Source organism: Dermacentor andersoni, chromosome 1, assembly GCF_023375885.2.
Source record: "Dermacentor andersoni chromosome 1, qqDerAnde1_hic_scaffold, whole genome shotgun sequence".
In the NCBI taxonomy this organism is placed as follows: Eukaryota; Metazoa; Arthropoda; class Arachnida; order Ixodida; family Ixodidae; genus Dermacentor; species Dermacentor andersoni.
Window position 1 is genome coordinate 226,349,216 of NC_092814.1, and position 18,400 is coordinate 226,367,615.

Here is an 18,400-nt window from a genome sequence, read left to right on the forward strand (position 1 = left end):
ATCTTCTATACTCCCAACATTCCCGTAACATATTATTAGCGAAAGCGACCGGCTAAAGACAAAATGTACGCGTGAACAAAATGCTTTGCGAACTAGGCCCTTGGTTTCTTGTTTCGGTGACAGAACTGCCATTGAAACTGGGAAATTCCCAGCCGCAGCGGTGATTCGGTTCAGTTATATCGCTCCGCTATACTGAGCACGATGTCGCGGGTTTGATCCCCTGCCGCGACGAAGAATAAAACTTTATTGCCCTCAGTCAGTGATGAGTCGCAGGAGGATAATTGAGGACGATGCTAGCTTCGTCGTATAGAGTCGCAGTAGCGTCACATCCGCTGCTCGCCTGCCTGACTGTTGACCCCAATCGCCACAGCCCTGTGGTCGAAGGTAGCGAGGTACGGCTTCAGTCAGGTAGTCCACGTCCGACACTGCCCCTTCCAAGAGCTGAATTCATGGTGGGACCCGTGAATAGGCCCGGGGCTGTGGCAACTTCTGCAATAATCTTTAAGAAGCAGCGCTGAGTACAATGCAGCAAATCGTCATCAGAAACGATATACGTAGTGCGCCTGTTGTCGCTAGAGCAATAACTTCCTAACTAGTCGCACCATTTAAGTAGAGCCAGGTGCTGCGTCAGCGACCGCATTACGTTATATCGGATCGTAAAACACGCTTCACGGTGGCTCAATGGCTACGGCGTTGCTCTGCTTAGTACAAAGTCACAGGTTCGATTGCCGACTGCGGTGGCCTCATTTCGATGGAGGCGGATTACAAAAAACACTGATGTACTGCGCTTTGGGTGCACGTTAATATTGTTACGGCGCAACCAAGAGTGGCGCCAGTCAGATGAAGACGATTTGACGTGTAGAGGTTGAATCGGCCTCGATAGCCATCTTTTTTATGCTTCATTGTCTCTCTTGTAAATATTGTAATTACATCTTTATATATGACTTCTGGAACGTAATAAATTGGTGAGAGTTGCGGGGTACCTACGAGAAAGAACAATAGAGCTCCACAGTGGTCGTCACCTCGGACTGTAAGACACGAAGGACGAAACAGGACCCCGGCATGGCGTGGCTGACATCAGCGCCTACAACCCCGACGGTTGTGCTGGCTCAGCCGCGGGATCCAGGAACGTTCTGCGGCACCGACCACCTCGATGTAGATGGACGACTGGATCGCCACGTATGAGCGTGTAAGTGCCCACAACAAATGGGATCCGACGATTATGTTGGCTAACATGGTCATCTACCTACAATGCACGGCGACGGTGTGGTATGACAACTACGAGGAAGAGCTTAACGACTGGTACACGCGAAAACAAAAGCTGGGGGACTTGTTCGGCCGTCCCGCCGGCCGGAAGAGCACCGCGAAGAAAGAACTAGCGACCCGCGCCCAGACGTCCACAGAATCTTGCATCTCTTACATCGAGGATGTGCTGGCTCTGTTCCGTAAGGCCGACAGCGAAATGGCTGAATCAGGATGTAATGGATGTACTGAAGGGGATAGTTGACGATGCCTTCAACCTGCTCATGTGCAAAAATTGTGAAACAGTACGGGAAATCATAAAAGAGTGTCAACGCTTTGAACTGGCCAAGAACCGCCGCATTGCAACGCCGTTCGCACGTCTGCCGAACACAGCTATGGCATCTTCTTGTGACGACAGGCTAGGAGTGCAGATACCATCATCATCAGATGACCTGACGCAGATAGTGCGACGAGAACTGGAGGCCATCGCTCCTGCACCCCTTTTTTCCCGCCCAGTGACCCGAACAGCTTGCCTACAGCACCATTTGTGCAGGCAATAGTCCGCGAAGAACTCGCTGATCTCGGAGTTCATGCTGTATGGGCCGTTGCCACTTCACAGCTGTCTCTTGCTCCAGGTCCATCGACTGGTCCGCGGTATCCTGCATGCTACCGAAATCCAGCCGATTGGCGAACCGCAGACGGTTGGCCAATCTGTTTTGCCTGCCGGCGTATCGTTCACGTTGCTCGCCATTGTAACAACCGTACTGTCTTCTCCCCTCTGCGACCTCCATGCCCCAGTTATTCTCGCTCCGAACAGAGCGAGCGTCCTTACCAGCCTCCGTTGGCACCGCAACAGCCAAACAATGACGCTCGTATCCTTGGAACAGTCCCTCGTCGTCATTCCGATGTCACCAGTCTCGTTCGCCACCAGCTCGTCGACCATCGTCCCTATCGCCGCTATCGCCGCAGGCTCGTCGCCCTCCGTCTCTTATGCAGTCCCGACGCCCGTCTCCGGAAAACTAAGCGATGCAGCTCCCGGAGGTGACGCTGCATTGACGACTCGACCGTAAAACCCTCTGATCACTTTGCCGACCAAACAGAGCTTGATGGCGTCAGTCTCCCAGCACTGATTCACACTGGCGCACACGTATCCGTGATGAGCGCCCAATTGCGCCGATGGCTGAACAAAGTTCTCGCACCCGCTACATCACGCACCCTCCGCGTCGCCGACGGAAGAACGCCTACCGTTTTTTTTTTTCTTTTTTTTTGTCGTTTTGGAACAATGCCCTTACGACGTTATACTCGGCTTAGACTTTTTGTCGTCCCATTCAGGCCTCATTGATTGTGCGTCTAGTGACATTCAGCTTGAACTGCCCCACGGCTGCTATAGTGCACCAGTCACACAACCATGGTTATGCTCTTCTGAAGACATCCGCCTGTCGCCTCAAGCCACTACGTACGTCACTCTACTGTCGTTCCCATCTGTTTCTGACGCTGTTTATGTACTATGTCCCACCGCTTCCATACTGCTTGAAATAAATTTGGTCGTTCCCCATACAGTGTTCACTGTTATAGGCAATCAGACTTCGCTCCTTCTCCTTAATTTTAATTGCTCGACTCAAATTCTTCCCAGAGGCATGTCTTTGGGCGACATCTCGCCTGTGAACGATTGCGAGATATCGGCTCTTGACACCAAAATTCCGTCGCCTTCTACAGGAACCTCCGATTCACCGACTCTCACAGACGAGCTTAGCAAGATCATTGCACCTGATCTTCTTCCGGCACAAGCTGTTGACCTCCGCCGTCTCTTGGAAACTCACCGCGAGATTTTTTACTTGGACGGCCGCCCTTTAGCCCAGACATCGGTAATCACCCATCGTATTTACTACGGGGACGCCAATTCGATACGCCGCCAGCGGTACCGTGTTTAACACGCTGAACGACGAGTGATACGATAAGTCGATAAGATATTGACTAAAGACGTTTTTGAGCCATCTTGCAGTCCGTGAGCGTCCCCTGTTGTCCTTCTCAAGAAGAACGGCAGTTGGCGCTTTTGTGTGGATTACAGACATCTCAACAAAATAACACGCAAGGATGTATACCCCTTGCCCCGTATTGATGACGCCTTGGACTCCTTGCACGGAGCCAAGTACTTTTCATCGATAGACCTCCGATCAGGCTATTGGCAGATCTCGGTAGATGACATGGACCGTTATAAAACTGCCTTCGTAACACCTGACGGCGTTTACCAATTCAGGGTTATGCCGTTCGGCATTTGTAATGCCCCAGCAACCTTCTAAAGAATGATGGACTCCTTACTTCGCGGCTATAAATCGTCCACATGTATGTGTTATCTAGACGATGTCATAGTTTTTTCACCAACTTTCACGAGTTGTCTAACGCGTCTGTCGGCTATTCTTGCTGTTTTCCAACGCGCCGGCCTGCAATTGAACTATAGTCAAGTGCCACTTTGGTTGTCGTCAAATTACCGTTCTTGGCCATCTCGTCAGTGCCGCTGGCGTTCAACCCGACCCTGACAAGATTCGCACTATCCAGAACTTTCCTGTTCCGTCTTCCGCCGCAGACGTAAGAAGCTTTGTTGAGCTATGCTCGTATTTCCGTCGGTTTATCAAGAATTTCGCCGAAACCGCTCGCCCACTCACCGGCTTACTTAAGGACGTTGCTTTCACATGGAGCCTTCCTCAAGCGAAAGCATTCTCCGCCCTCGTACGCTTGCTCACGGCTGCCTCATTGCTAGCTCATTATGATGCATCTGCCGCCACTGAACTTCACACGGATGCCAGTGGCTATGCAATTGGGGCTGTATTTGTTCAGTGGCAGCGTAACGCAGAGCGCGTAATTGCATACGCCAGCCGCCTCCTGTCACTCGCCGAGAGGAATTTTTCAATTACCGAACGGGAGTACCTGGCGTTCGTTTGAGCAATTGTCAAATTGCTCCCTTACTTTTACGACCACACAGTTTTCCGTGGCTACGGATCACCACGCCTTGTGCTGGCTCTCCTCACTTGACCCCACTGGACGATTGGGCATAGACGGGCACTACGGCTCCAAGAATATTCATTTGCTGTTTTATACAAGTCAGGCCGTTTGAACAAGGACGCCGACTGCCTCTCCCGTCATCCTGTCGACCGTCCTGAATATGATGCGCATGACATTGGCTCTTGCGTCCTGGCCATTTCTGATCTGCACGACATTCGCACTGAACAATGGCGTGACGACTGCTTACGTGTTGTGATCGATCGTCTCAATTCTGGACATTCGAAGCCCGTGCTTCGCGACGACGTTCTATACCGTCGCAGCTTACGCCCTGAAGGACTAGAATTTTTACTCGTTGTACCACACCATCTCCGGACGTCTGTTCTTGAGCAGTTGCATGATGCCCCCACTGCAGGGCACCTCGGCGTTTCGCGTACTTACGACCGCGTGCGGCGCCGCTTCTACTGGCGAGGCCTGTAACGCTCTGTGCACCGCTACGTTGCAGCCTGTGCGCTCTGTCAGCGCCCGGAAAAGTCGTGCGGGGACCCAGGGGGCCTGGGAGGTCCCAAATTCCTTTGCAAAATAAAGTTTGTTCCTCCTCCTCCCCAAAAACCTGCTGTGCTGGCCGCTGGATGCCTTCACCCCATCGATGTGCCTTCAGAACCATACTTTCGCGTCGGTCTCGATCTTCTCGGCCCTTTTCCGACGTCGAAATCTGGCAGTAAGTGGGTCGTTGTCGCGACTGATTACGCGACCCGGTGCGCGTTCACGCGAGCTTTGCGCACAAGCTGTGCAATGAGGTGGCAGACTTCCTTTTACATGACTTCATCCTCCATCGCGGCGCCCCCCGTCAACTCCTCACTGATCGCGGCCGCACCTTCTCGTCCCGAGTAGTTGAAGACCTACTTCGCTCCTGTTCTGCCGAACACAAGCTTTCCACCGCCTACCACCCGCAGACAAAGAGACTGACGGAACGGCTCAATCGCACGTTGACAGGAATACTGTCTATGGACGTTTCCGACGACTATAGTGATCGGGACAGCACGTTACACTTCGTGAACTTTACCTATAATTCGTCCCGTCACGAGACCGCTGGCTTTTCACCCTTTTACCTTCTATTCGAACGCCACCTTTCCTTGCCCTTTGACACACCACTTCCTTCCTCGACGAACACTCCCACTGAATACGCTCAAGACGTCTTCGCCCGAGCTCGCACGGCACGCCAGATTGCCGGCTTCCGGCTCGCCGAGTTTCACGCCGCGCAGAAGATTCCGCTCGACAGCCCACATCGGGGCGTTCGATTTCCTCCTGGATCCGGTGATCTGTGGATTCCATGTCGCCGCGTCGTCTTGTCTGAAAAGCTGCTACCGCGCTACACAGGGCCCTACAGCTTAGCGATGTCAAATACGAGATCGTTCCGCGGGACTCGCGTGTCCCCACGGACGTTGTGCATGTGTCCCGGTTGAAGCTTTACTTTGCCGCGAGTTCACTTCCCATATAGCATCGCCGAGACGGCGCCTTTATAGGCGGGGTTATGTTACGGCGCAACCAAGAGTGGCGCCAATTAGAAGAAGACGAGTGGACGTTCCAAAAAGGCTTCTTCTTGGGCAAGTTGGTGCTTAGATTTCCTAGGTATACTTTGTGGCGCAAAATACATTTCTTGAAAAGGGACACTGTCTTCTTTTATTTATTCTGTCCTTTTTCAAGAAATGTATTTTGCGCCACAAAGTATACCTAGGAAATGATTTGACGTGTAGAAGTTGAATCGGTCTCGACAGCTATCTTGTTTATGCATCATTGTCTCTCTTGTAAATGTTGTGAATACATCTTTATATGTGACTTCTGCAACGTAACAATATTAATCGTGGGTCATCCACAGCATCCCTCATAACCCACTGCGCAGTTTCAAAGCGTTAAACCCCTCGTTTCATTCGAATTGTTCTATGAAAAAAAAAAAAAACAGAACGCTCGTGTATTTTGATTTAGATGCATGGTAAAGAACTCCAGGTGGTGAAAATTAATCTGTCGCCCCCCCCCCCCCCCCCCCCACCACAGCGTCTCTCACAACCCACTGTGCTGTTTCAGGACGTTAAACAGAACCAGTCAGTCAATCAATAAATCAGTCAAATCCAGCAGGCACCGACTTTTGTCCTGAAATGCGTTAGAATGAAAAACGAGTGGACTTGTAAAAAATCCTTTACTTTGCCTTTAACCTTTGGTCTCGGTTTCAGTTCATTAATTTTTGCAGGCTAACCACCCTTGTTTGCAAATATGTGTTAGTTCACGAGGGAAGGAGAGAAATGAGCGGGCGGACGCACGCAACTGATACGTCGCCTTCGACCTTCGCGCACTGAAGGTCTAATTTTCACGATAAAGCTGCTGCGGCACGATCGTCATGTGGGCTGCTGTTGTCATATGTCATGAACAGCTTCTCTGGCAATTGGCATTCGTGCGTGCGTGCATTAGTATAATAATGTCAAGCCGCTGGTTCTGCGCCGCCATGCTGCTACAGAAGCTGCTTTCAACTCCGTTGCACGACCGATGCGTCTACATTTTTGTGTTGTTGCTTCGCAAATAGAATCCTGCTCCGCGGTGCGACTTTAATTAGAGAGTTTTAGATTAGGGGACGCGAGCCGCTCGCGTCCCCTAATCTAAAACTCTCTATTGTGTTTGCTCTCTCCTCTGCTGATAAGAGGTCCATGCCTGCTCATTGTGTCACCGCGTACGGGGGATTGATCGCAGCGGTCCACGACTTCGAAGCTCGCGTTCGTGGCGTATATTGCAACAGTGTGGACTCGATACGCTTTCACCAATGCACCAAGCGTTCGTGTGCGCTCCCATTTACGCTTGGTAAGGAAGCCGTAGCCGCTTCCTCAATTTACCACCAGTGTGAAATGATTCGTCCCGACCGTTTCCCTAATCATATATAGCATTTTGTAGTGCGCTTCTTTCTTGAAGCACGGTCGCGCTGGGTAAATTGTAAACCGTCTGTACACGTCAAGCTGACACTGCGTGACCAGTGTTTTCAATGTGGGTATTTCAGTGTGCCATCATAAATGTTTTCAGTCGTACATATAGCGTGACCATGATGGCGAGAGCCATGCGTGCCAGTGTCCCCTCCTTGTTGCCATACGCTTTGTAGCGCTGTGCCCCGGTGCCTGTTGCAAATCGCGCAGCCGTCTCAAATTTAGAACTCAAATTCATCATTCTTCTTTACAAACTTCACACGCACACACACATACAAAAGTAAAAACTGCGCGTACATTTCTTGGACTTCACGAAAGTTGCGCGCCTCTTTTTGTTCTGTCAGCCGGCTGCCTTCGCTTTTTTCCATCATGTATAGAACCTTCATCATAGGTCACACCTCGTACGAACTAGCACGCGGAAGCTGCCTGTACAAAGTACACGCACAAAGACTCGAAATGTTGAAAGCGCGGTTTCTGCTTTCACGCTCGCGATTAAGGGCGGCGTTCTTCTCCACTTCTGTGCACGTGTGTTGCGGGTTGCGCATCGCTACAAGAGACCAGACACCAGGGTTTGTGCGCGTGCGACGCGCAGTTTCCTATAGTTCGCCTCCGACCCCTCCTCCTCGGCTTTTTCGACCAAAGCTCCCGAACCCAGTCCGAGCGCGCACGGAATGTGCTCGCTACGAGTTTCTGTCGGCCTGTTTCTGGAGGAGCAGAACCGAGACGGGGGAGCTGACGGTGCAGTTGTCTGTCGCGTGGAGGAAGAAGCGAGGCCTCGGACAAATTTGGACGCGCCTGTGTATCTGTCGCACCGCCGCCCTCTCCGGTGCCGCTTAGGTTGCAGCACTCTGGCGAGCTGCATGTGCTGCCGACGCTGCCACGGTGTCGCTGCGGTCCGATTAGTATCTACAATGAGAACCATATTCTAATGCACTCTAGACTCGACGTGCTCATGATGCAGACATGACTACAAAAACTAAACTATAGCGCTCGGGGCCGGCTACGAAGCGTGCCTATTGGCATATGTTCACGTTTATGTACCCTCGACAATCGCCGCGGTTTCATCTTAGTTGTGTTGGCCATAAGAGGACAGCGCGTGTGCACTCTAGCGAAGAGTCCTTTGGCATGGCTTCTCCTTCCGCGAATTTCCCCTTTACACATACCATTTTTGAGCACACTGACGTATCACACACCTCAACAGCAAGTGCTCATCATAATGCCCTACGGATCGCCGTGGTTTGTGCCAAACGCGGCCGCACCACTTAATATAGGAGATAGGGACGTGGTTTGTTGATCGAACGCAGCTGCGTAGCGGACAGAGTTGGGACGCGGGGTGGTCGTCTAGGTAGCCTTGCTGATGGCGATAGCGTCGGTGGGCACGCTGCCACTCTGTCACTAGCGGCCACTGTCATGAGTCGCAGCTGCTGGTCGCTCTGCTCCGCGGTGTCCTCCGCCGACGGTGTCGTGCACCGTGGTTACCTCACGAGTACTTGCCACAGCCTGCGAATGCCATCCGTGGCCCGAGTTGTGGACGACATCGTCGCCGGTGCTGCCGCCTGTCATCTCGACTTCGTCGTACTCCTAGTCGCATTCCATGACAGGAAGCGCAGTCCCAGTTTGCAGTCTCGGTGAGCGTTGTTTCCGATTTGTGTGATCGGCGGCCTGGGAGGACATACTTACGGATTCGGCCATCGTATTCATTGTTCACTGAACCATGCACCGGTTTCCCAAAGCTATACTTGATCGACACGTCTGTTCAGGCGTGCACAGGGGTGCGTGGCGGCTGTACCTGCGCGAAGCTCTGTGCATGGAAATGATCGCTAGTTCACGTCATCCTGCTTCTTTAGCAATGAGTATGTAGATTTTAGTATCAACACGCTGGCGATGATGCATTCCGGAACTTTCATGGAGTTCATGGTTGCGCAGTTTATAACAAAGGTCCAGCGAGCAAGTGAGCCGTACAGAATAAAATAATGTCCGTGCAGTCAAAGCACGCGTCATATATGCAGGTTAAAGGAATCCTCGCCAGGTGCACAGAATCTGCGAGGTGCATAGATCAGGCTGTGACGATCGTGTCTGCGAAATATTACGCTGTTGTGCACCGCGAAACCAACTCACAATTCAAATTAGAGATGGGTCGCTCAGGAGCGAGCCGGGTCTTTTGGGCCGCTCTATTTAAAGAACGAGTGAGCCATTTTGAAATGAAAGTGAGCGGAGGTTCTTCTAGAGATGAAGCCGTGCCGAGCCGTTCCGTCTGAACCGGATCTTCTGGGTGCGACTTCGGCAGTTCTCGGTTTTTCTGCCCGTTCCAACCGTTCGACCATGTTCGTTCGAGTTCCAGTCAGCTCGGACTCGGCTGCCGTTCTGTTTCTGTGCGCTGCTTTCGCTCTCACCCATCTCCGCTCCGCTAGGGTGCAGCTCCGCTCAGCTCACGGCTCACAGGGACGAGATCGCGCAAGCATCTTGCTTTCCGAACGTTCGCTTGCGCCATAGCGTTTCGCCAGCACCACAATTTCGTCTGCCGTCGTCAGCACGGCGAGACGGGAGTGAACGCCGCCTACTCAGTGACGTACCAATTACAGTATAAGAAGTATTTTATCGCCAATATCATGAAAGAAAGGTTCATTAGTATTAAATCTTTGCACTTCTTAATTAAGAAATTATTTAATAGTCACCAAGCGTACTCCACATGCCGATAACATGCTTATTCTACTAAAGCATGTATAACTTTCTCAAAGCCAACTTGACTATGCATACCACAGGTTACAGATTTAAGTGAACTGATGAGCCGTTCAAGTGAACCGGTTCATTTCAGTGAGTTGAGCCGTTCGGAGCCGCTCACTGAAGTGAGCCGTTTTGCCCATCTCTAGATTCCAAATGACAGCCCGCACACTCTTATAATCAGAGCAGCCAGCCTTGTCGCCAGCAAAGACGAAATCACCGGTCTCGTCTACCACGTCACAGGTCCCGCCTGCGACTTCGGAGATGACGCGATGCAGCGCACAAATAAACGGCAGGAACCAGAAACATTTATGTGAAATGCATGCACAGCCCGCTAAACCGCCACTGAAAATGCGCCGGGATGCAAGAGGGAAAAAAGTTGGATGCATGCTCGTGATGTAGCGTGATGTTAACTTGACGTGGCCTCTCAGCTCCAATATGGAAGAAGGCAGGAGAGGAATTGCGGCCACTAGTCAAGGGCCTCCATTGCGAGAAGCTGAACTTGTCTCCTCACGCCGTCGCCTTGCAGATTTCATAACTTCCTTCATGAGAGCTCGCTCGCACCTTCGCCGTTGTGGCGGAAAACAATGTCACGTGATTTAAGACAGACATTCTTTTGCACTCAAAAAGGCGCCCGGAGAGGTATTCGGTTATCTTTGATAAGTGAAATAGTAAAGGATGGTGCAGGCAAATGCCAGAAAATAACGTGACAATAAACCATGCCGATGCAGCCACGTGTGTTTCGTCTTACATCAGTTCGATCATGTGCACTACCGTTTACCGGGTTCTTTGTTCTCCACGTGGTGCCCGCACGTGCCTCAAACAAGGAGCTTCGCCCAAGCGCTCTGGCCTCCTCTCCTCCCCTTAATTTTGAAGTTTTTTAAGCTCTACCGCACGCTGCTCGCACGTAAAAAAAGACATTTAGCAAGCATACAGGTTGGGAAGGGCATATTAGATATTTGACGGACGAAAAAACAGCGCACGCACAGAAAATGAGGATGGAGGCATGGACAACATCACAGCGCTGCCTCCGGCCCCGTTTTCGGTGCGTGCGCTGTTTTCTTTCATCGAACATGCACCTACAAGCCCAAGTATCTACTACGCCAACATATAAGATATATTAATTTGATTCTAAAGTTGGTCTCGAAATTCTGGATCAAGCATCATCGACATTACAGTGACGGCATGACACAGAGCAAGATTTGCTGAGGTCGTGTGGAAATAAAAGGCTATAGGGCCGGTATAACGTAAAGCTATTCCAATCTGTTTTTGATGCGAAAGCATCGAATGGCCCAATGAGCGAAAAAGCCGGCGTCGTCTATCGAAATGGCACATAAATTCCCATTGGCTGCGACGCCACATCACCAGCGCGCCTCGACGGAGCAGAGCGGGCGAATCGGAACACCTGCTGCTGCTATAGCGCGCCAGCTGTCAGGGCATCACACCAGGGCATCGCCGCGACGCTGCGTCACCAGCGCGCCTCGACGGAGCAGATTCGGCGCCGCGACGCAGAACGTCTTCGATATGCAGCGAAGTGTGGCTCAGAACGCGAGCGTCTGTTGGCTCGAGAGAGAGAATAAACTTTATTGTACGAAGAAACTCCGTGGGGTTAATCTTGGGTGGAGCTTTCTTGTAGAGCCCCACTGGCCGTAGCGGCTCGCCGGGCCTGGTCCAGGGTCGCCAGTTGGCTTCCCAGTGCCAGCTCGCAAAGCCGTGCCTCCCAAGACCACGTCGTGAGTGTTTGTGATGAGCTCACCAGCCTAGATACTGCCTGGGCTGGGCGCTCCGTACACTGGTAAGTAATGTGTGTCAGTGTGGCTGTGTGGTCGTTACACCAGTTGTGTATACCTCTGGAAAGATTGCGTGCAGTCTCGATATGTGCGGGTATGTGTTTGTTTGAAGGCGGCGCCAGTTCCTGGCTTGTTGGCTGCTTAAGTTGAAATGGGGAGGAGCGCACTTCCGTCTGGTCAGGCGCTGGTACTCCAAAATCTGCCTGCCAGTGATGGTTTCCTCATGGTAATCTGAAGGGGGTACCGAGGAGGGTTCTGCAGCTCGGCCAGCAAGACCTCGAGCTACGCAGTTCGCCTCCTCGTTGCCCCCCAGGCCCGTGTGCCCCGGGCACCAGGCGACGGCATGGTCCTCAGTCAATCCGGGGCCCAGGATATCAGTGACGCACCTGGGAAGTGTGCCTTTGAGGTATAACCGACAGGCGGCTTGTGAATCTGTCAGGATGTATGCGGGGCGATCCCTTCGTTCTGCTTCTCTTATTGCGAGGGCTATGGCTGCTGCCTCCGCGGTGGCGCTTGATCTGGTCCGTATAGACGCGCAGCACACCACCTTGCTTTGGTTGGCCGCTGCCGTTGCGAATGCCTGTTTTCTGGGGCCCTTTAGTGGTGTAGAGTAAAGGCTAGCGTCGGTGTAGTAGGTATCAGGATCGCTCGTTCTCTGGAGGAGTTTCCGTGCTCGCGCTTGCCGCCACTTTTGGTTGTAGAGCGGATGCATGTTCTTGGGGACCGGTTCCACGATGATACGTTCCCGTAGGTGCATCGGTACGATGACCGTTTCGTCTTCGCAGTATTGGAGGGTGAGTGGGTGTCCCAGTCTTCGCAGCAGTTTTCTGCCCCGGTGTGTGGTGTTGAGTCGTTCTCTTTGTGCAGCCTGCTCTTCGGCAATCCGGCCGCCCCATCTGACTGGGCGACAAAGAAAAAGAAATAGCAGTAGATTTTTTCGGAAAAATCAGTAGAAATCAGTAGATTTATTTCAATTCGTGCACTCAGTTTATGAGAACACGAATTCAGCGCTTATATTAGTAGTCTGTTGTAGTATTGTAGTTTGTAAGAAACAGTACAAAAATTGACCCCGAGATTCTTGGTGATAGTTCTGAAAAACCCGGGGATCCAGAGAGCCATTGTCAAGCACGAATTTAAAAACACTGACGCTCTCCGATTGCCTATTCAAAGCCGTCAGATGGTAGTTAGTACCTGAAAGCTTTAGAGTATAGTATCTTCCAGACAGGGGTAATTGGAGATCGCTGGGAGAGGCCTCCGTGCTGCAGTGGACATAAAATAGGTTGATCATGATGATACAGAAATAAGAAAACATGAGTCCCTTATAGCTTACGCAAATAAACTTTATTGCGTATGAACAGGCAACTTCAAAATGGTCATGTATATGACTAGATATGCTGTGAAATTCCACAAGCGGCTATGCCAGTAAAGCCACATTAAATGCACTCATGCTTATCCTTGTGCCAGTCGTCCATTCTCCTTATCAATGGCCTGTCAATGTTGAAGCTGTGACATGCTGAAGACGTCATCAGGCGTTTCGTGTGTAGAAGGCCACAGATAGTCTCCGTGCTAAGCTTGTTCCGCAGTTTTGTCTTCAGGTTGTTTACAGCAGAAAATACCCGCTCAACTGCTGCACTAGAATGTGGCAAGCACAGTATAGCCGTCACAAACTCCGTCAATGCAGGAAAAGCGGCGCTTCCATCACAATGTTTTTGAGTAAACACGACTGCCCAGAACTCGTGCAACGAGGTATCTTCGCTTGTCGGGATATCAGCGTTTCTTAAATATCGCCATTCGGTATCCAAAGATTGCAAGGCTTTGCCGGAGACTAAATTCGGAAAGGCTTGCGCCAGTGGTGCAAGAGACGATGCCTTCCCCGTCATGGACACAGTAGGATGTAGGAGTTCGAGATGTTTTAAAACCGGCTCTTCAAAGGGGATACGCTTCAGAATTTGGTCGACACTCTTAATGTAAAAATCAAGGCACCTTAAGTGGAAGAACGGACGTTGCTCAGTGACAACTGAACATTCTCTGGATGACAAGGATGCAGTTGCTTGACCGCCGACGTACATGTCTTCCAAAGACACAAAGCATTTGGGGTTCTTGAATGCAACTTTTGCCACCTCAACTCCCTGTGTGCAGGATCGCTTGAGATAACAATCCATAATTGTCCTCACGCAGGCTTCTGCACTTCTCGAGAGCTTGTGCAACTGTAGAGCATCACTTTGCATTTGTTTGTTCAAATTGTTAAAGAAAGGCAGAACGAAGCTGAGGAACATCAAAAACAACTTGTTCAGAGGATCTTGCAGCCTCTGGTAGATTGTTTCCGATGCCAAAAGCCTGTTTTTGGAAACAGCAGATGCAAAATATGCCTCTAGGGCATCATACTGCTCTAGAAAGCGGTCGACTGCAGCAAGCAATGAGAGCCACCTTGTTTGACTTGCATGAAGAAGCTTGTGCGGCTTTAGTTCAAGAAGAGCCTGAAATTTATTCAACGTGCCCTCTCTTTTAGGACTTGAGTTGAAGTAACTGTAGACGTCCCGCACGAAATCTTCAACAACACGTGGAAGTTTCGAACAAGCGTACGATGCGCACAAGTGAAATGAATGACACGTGCACTTAAGAATGAACAAGCCGGAAATCTCCTTCTTCAGCAGTACCATCACAGATTGTTTACTACCCATCATGACACTTGCGCCGTCTGCAGCAAAGCCAACTAGATTGTCTTTATAAGGAACCCCCGCTCTCTGAAAAGTACCAGTAAGGGCACTATATAGGACATTGGCACTCACATCCGTCACAGGGATGAGATCAAAGAAGGCATGAGTCACTTTATATTTTTCGAAAACCCTTGTAACAACACACAAGTGCTTGTTGCAGCTGACGTCCGTTGACTCTTCAACCATGACTGAAAATTTCTTTTCTAGAAGTAGCCTCCACAGCAGCGATTTGCTCTCCTCGTCTGTCACAACCTTTGTTATCACTGATGTTTTTGTTCTGCTGCAGGCAATCTGCTTTGCAATATTGGAGTCGGGGCAAATTTTTGGCAGATGGTCCATGACTGCAAAGGGCAGGTTGTGCTCGGCGACAAACATAGCCATTCTTATAGCATTCATAGCCATTAACCATTCATAGCAATGCTAGGCATTGCTTGCATCAGCTTTGTCTGGGCCATCAGCTTTCTTGTATTTTCTTCATGTTTCGCAGATTTCATGAGCCGTTCCAACAGTTTCTTGCCGGCAACTAGGTTCATATGACATGTTTTGCAGTACGCATAACGGTTGCACTTCTTGCTTGGTTGCAGCCAACTTTGAAACGCTTTCTCATGCTCCCAAGCTTGCTTGTACTTTTGCTGGTATTTTCTTTTTTTCGGTTTTGGAATGCTCTTCTTTCGGTCTGAAGACTATGAACCAGTGTCACTGCCACTTGTCATTATGCTGAAGCTTCCAATACCCCTGTAATGCAAGTACCAATGCACTTAAAGAGGGGCAGCCCATAATCTGGCGCCGAGATAACCGGGAATAAAGCACTACAGTAACAATTCTGAAGTTTTGCATGTCCAAACCACGATATGATTATAAGGCATACCGTAGTAGGGGACTCCGGGTTAATTTCGACCACCTGCGGTTCTTTAACGTGCACGAAGTGCACGGTACCGCAAGTGTTTTTGCATTTCGCCCCCATCGAAGTGCGACCGCCGCGGCATATGGTTTCGAAATCACGTACTTTGCAGCGCAACGCCAAATCCACTTAGTAGCCACGGCGGGTGAATCACTAAATTATTAATACTCACATATCGAGAACTCAAGACATACAGACATTACTTACCTGGTGAGCTCGTAATGATGCGCGCACGCTGAACTTGATGCGAAGCAATGGGTGACGTGATCTGCCACATGCGGTATGTACTGCAGTACACAAGCAGCAGCCGACAACTTGACTGCACTATTCAGAAACTAGTAAGGAAGTGGGGTCCTATTGTCCTGTAGAACAGAGTAGGCGCTCCAAGCGCCGCATGAAGAGAGTCATTGGTTCTGGTTCGATGGTTTTGGTTTCATTGTTGCGGTTTCATAGTTGTGGGGTACGGTAGTGCACCCACTTTCACAAATTCACCGCCTCACCTTTTCCCCACTTTGCTCAAAGACAGAGGTGGCGCCACGTTTGAGAGTCTGGAAACGCAAGAATGTATGTTAACCTCGGAGCCAACCGCGTTTTTTTTTTCGCTCGCTAGGTGGCATCACATTAATATAAACTCTGTGCTGAAAAAGTTGCAGCTTTTGCTTTCGTTTCTGTAGAAGAGCAAGAAAATCAGTAGATTCAAGCATTTTATCACTGAATCAGCAGAAATATTAAACATCAGTAGATCTACTGATAAATCAGCCATAGAGTTTCCTACAAGTAATTTTGTAGGAAACTCTATGAAATCAGCATCCGTGGCATCACTGATCTGACTGCCGGGCCTGAACTGGCGGGAAACGGCGGGCGCAAGGCGAGTGAACACGCGATCACACCCTTTCCCTCCTCATCCGGAGGGAGGGGACGCCTGTGTTTGGCTCGCGCCTTGCGCTGCGTATACTTCGTGCATATAAAACCCCGCTTTAAAGGTCGTGTATGATGAACCGACGGTGGCTGAATCGGTAAGCGTGGTGGTCTTGGAACCCAGGGCTGGTGGTTCCGCAATCCGACAAGCAATTTTCGCGCGCGCTTTTTTCGCACGGCACCGACGCCAACACGAGTGCAGCAATACAAGTTTCACTTGAAGAACGGACTATGAACGGACAGTGGTCATCCTATGGGTGTTAAAAAAAGTTTATTATCGAAAGATGCAGTCTGTGCGGTTGAACACCCCCTCCCCCTTTTTTTTTTTTTTTTATGGCTCACTCTTCCATAATCTAAAGCTCAGCGTACGTTCTCTATTTTTTTTTTTTTTACGTTTTCGTTCACAATTTTTCTTCTTTTATTTTTTTTTTTTTCACATTTTTCTTCGTTCAAGAAATTGGTGGGTACGTTAATTAAATACAAGAAACTGGCATGCCTTCCACTCGTCCAACGTGGCGCGTCTTTTCCATTGATTCTGCATATTAAAGGAAATAAAATTGCTCGCTAAAGATGTAAAATTAACGGAACTATTGAAGACGTGAAACAAAACAGAAACTTTGGAAAATATCCTAAAACGTTATTGCGCGGTGATATAGAAGGGACTGTTAGGCATGTGTCCGTGCAAGACGTTTGTATGCTGCTTACAAGACGTTATAATATTGTATGATATCTATATCTGCATTTTTCATTCGCTCAGAGGTTCTTAATGGCTTTTAGAATTACCATTTGCCGATCGTGGAAGCAGCTCTATTAAGGAAGGGAGGCTCCCTTTACTCAGTACTATTTCACTGTAAGTCAGCCTCTGCGAGAAAAACGAGTCTACGTAGCTGGCGGCCCTCCCGTGTCAATCTGCATCATTGTACGGGAGTTCATTCATGTTTATACGCTCTGAGTCGAAGGCAGCGAATATGAACCATCAATGCCCTTTGCGGCTGCATATCGCCGGCTGTTGTCTGCACTGGATCCTACAATGGACGGATACAACATGCATGCGGCGAGCGCTTTGGGATATGTGCGTGACAGACGTGAAACAGGCGGGGAGACAATCCGCACCTGTTGCTCGGACATGCGAGATGCGCCTCCGTTGGCACCTTCCGGTGATCGGGCGACTTGTTTGCGGCCGTCTGCGACACCGAAGACAATTCCGCGCTCGCGCAAAGTGCCACAACAGCGTTCGCGCGAATCGTCTCGCGCAGGTTTGCACTGGCGCCGGCGTTGTTATTGTCGTGCAGTGGGCTCTTCTTCGACTGTCGGACGCGGAGTTATTGCTTTCATTGAGAAACAGAATAGGGGATCGGCCGCCACGGCTGCGTTGACGGTGCACCGTCGACTAAGCTCTCCGCCGAACTTCGCCCTGGACCGCCGGAACTGCGGTGAACGTGATCGGAGCACCCAGCGGGGAAATCCAGCGGGAACGTACGCATTAACCAAAACTAAACTCTGCGAACAGCGTTTGCGTTTTGGGCGTCGCATGCGAGCCATGTCGGAAACCGATTTGGCGAGAAGGGGCATCGATCTAGGCCTGTCCCTCGTTCGCTTGCTTGGCGGCCATCGCTCTGGATCGCACCGACCTTGAGACGCAATGTTGTCGCACAATTAAAAGGGACCCTCGATCACCGATGCAATGCCACTTTCTAATATCTATGAAACAACATTTCAACTAGGGCTGGATGAGTGATCGATTGACCTTGAGATTAATCGAATATAATGCTGTAATCATGGTTAGTATTCTTTATTGTGATTAATCGATTGCACTCAAATGAGAAAAATCATGCACCAGTAGGCATCAACATCCCTTCTTTGCTTATTCAGCGGGAAGGAAGTGCTTTCATGTCTCTCGGGATAAACACCACCCCTGAGTGCTGCATGGTGCTGCACATCAAGCCAGCAGGATGTGGTCAAGTGATTACCATCACTGAAGCTGGGCCTATGATTATGTTTAAGTCAGTTTGATATGCTTAATATATGTACACTCAAGTAAGATGCCACTGACATCATATTATAGGTAAATATTGATTTAAATATCGAGTAAACTTAGGCGAGTTGCTTTATGTTCAATATTAAAGAGATGGTGACAGAGGCAGAAAA

The 18,400-nt window shown here is 50.1% G+C and overlaps 1 protein-coding gene across 5 annotated transcripts in view; it reads left to right on the plus strand.

Moving 5' to 3' along the window:
* for (cGMP-dependent protein kinase for) overlaps positions 1-18,400 on the plus strand; it is a 210,965-nt gene that overhangs the window by 136,822 nt on the left and 55,743 nt on the right. The window contains exon 1 of one of the 5 annotated variants that reach the window (XM_055063274.1): positions 8,610-8,833. The exons of 2 other annotated variants lie outside the window; for them this stretch is intronic. In XM_055063274.1, coding sequence (XP_054919249.1) covers positions 8,616-8,833 — 218 coding nt within the window. In that variant the 5' untranslated portion in view covers positions 8,610-8,615. 2 more of the 5 variants (XM_055063275.2, XM_050195800.2) reach the window with 2 other exon arrangements.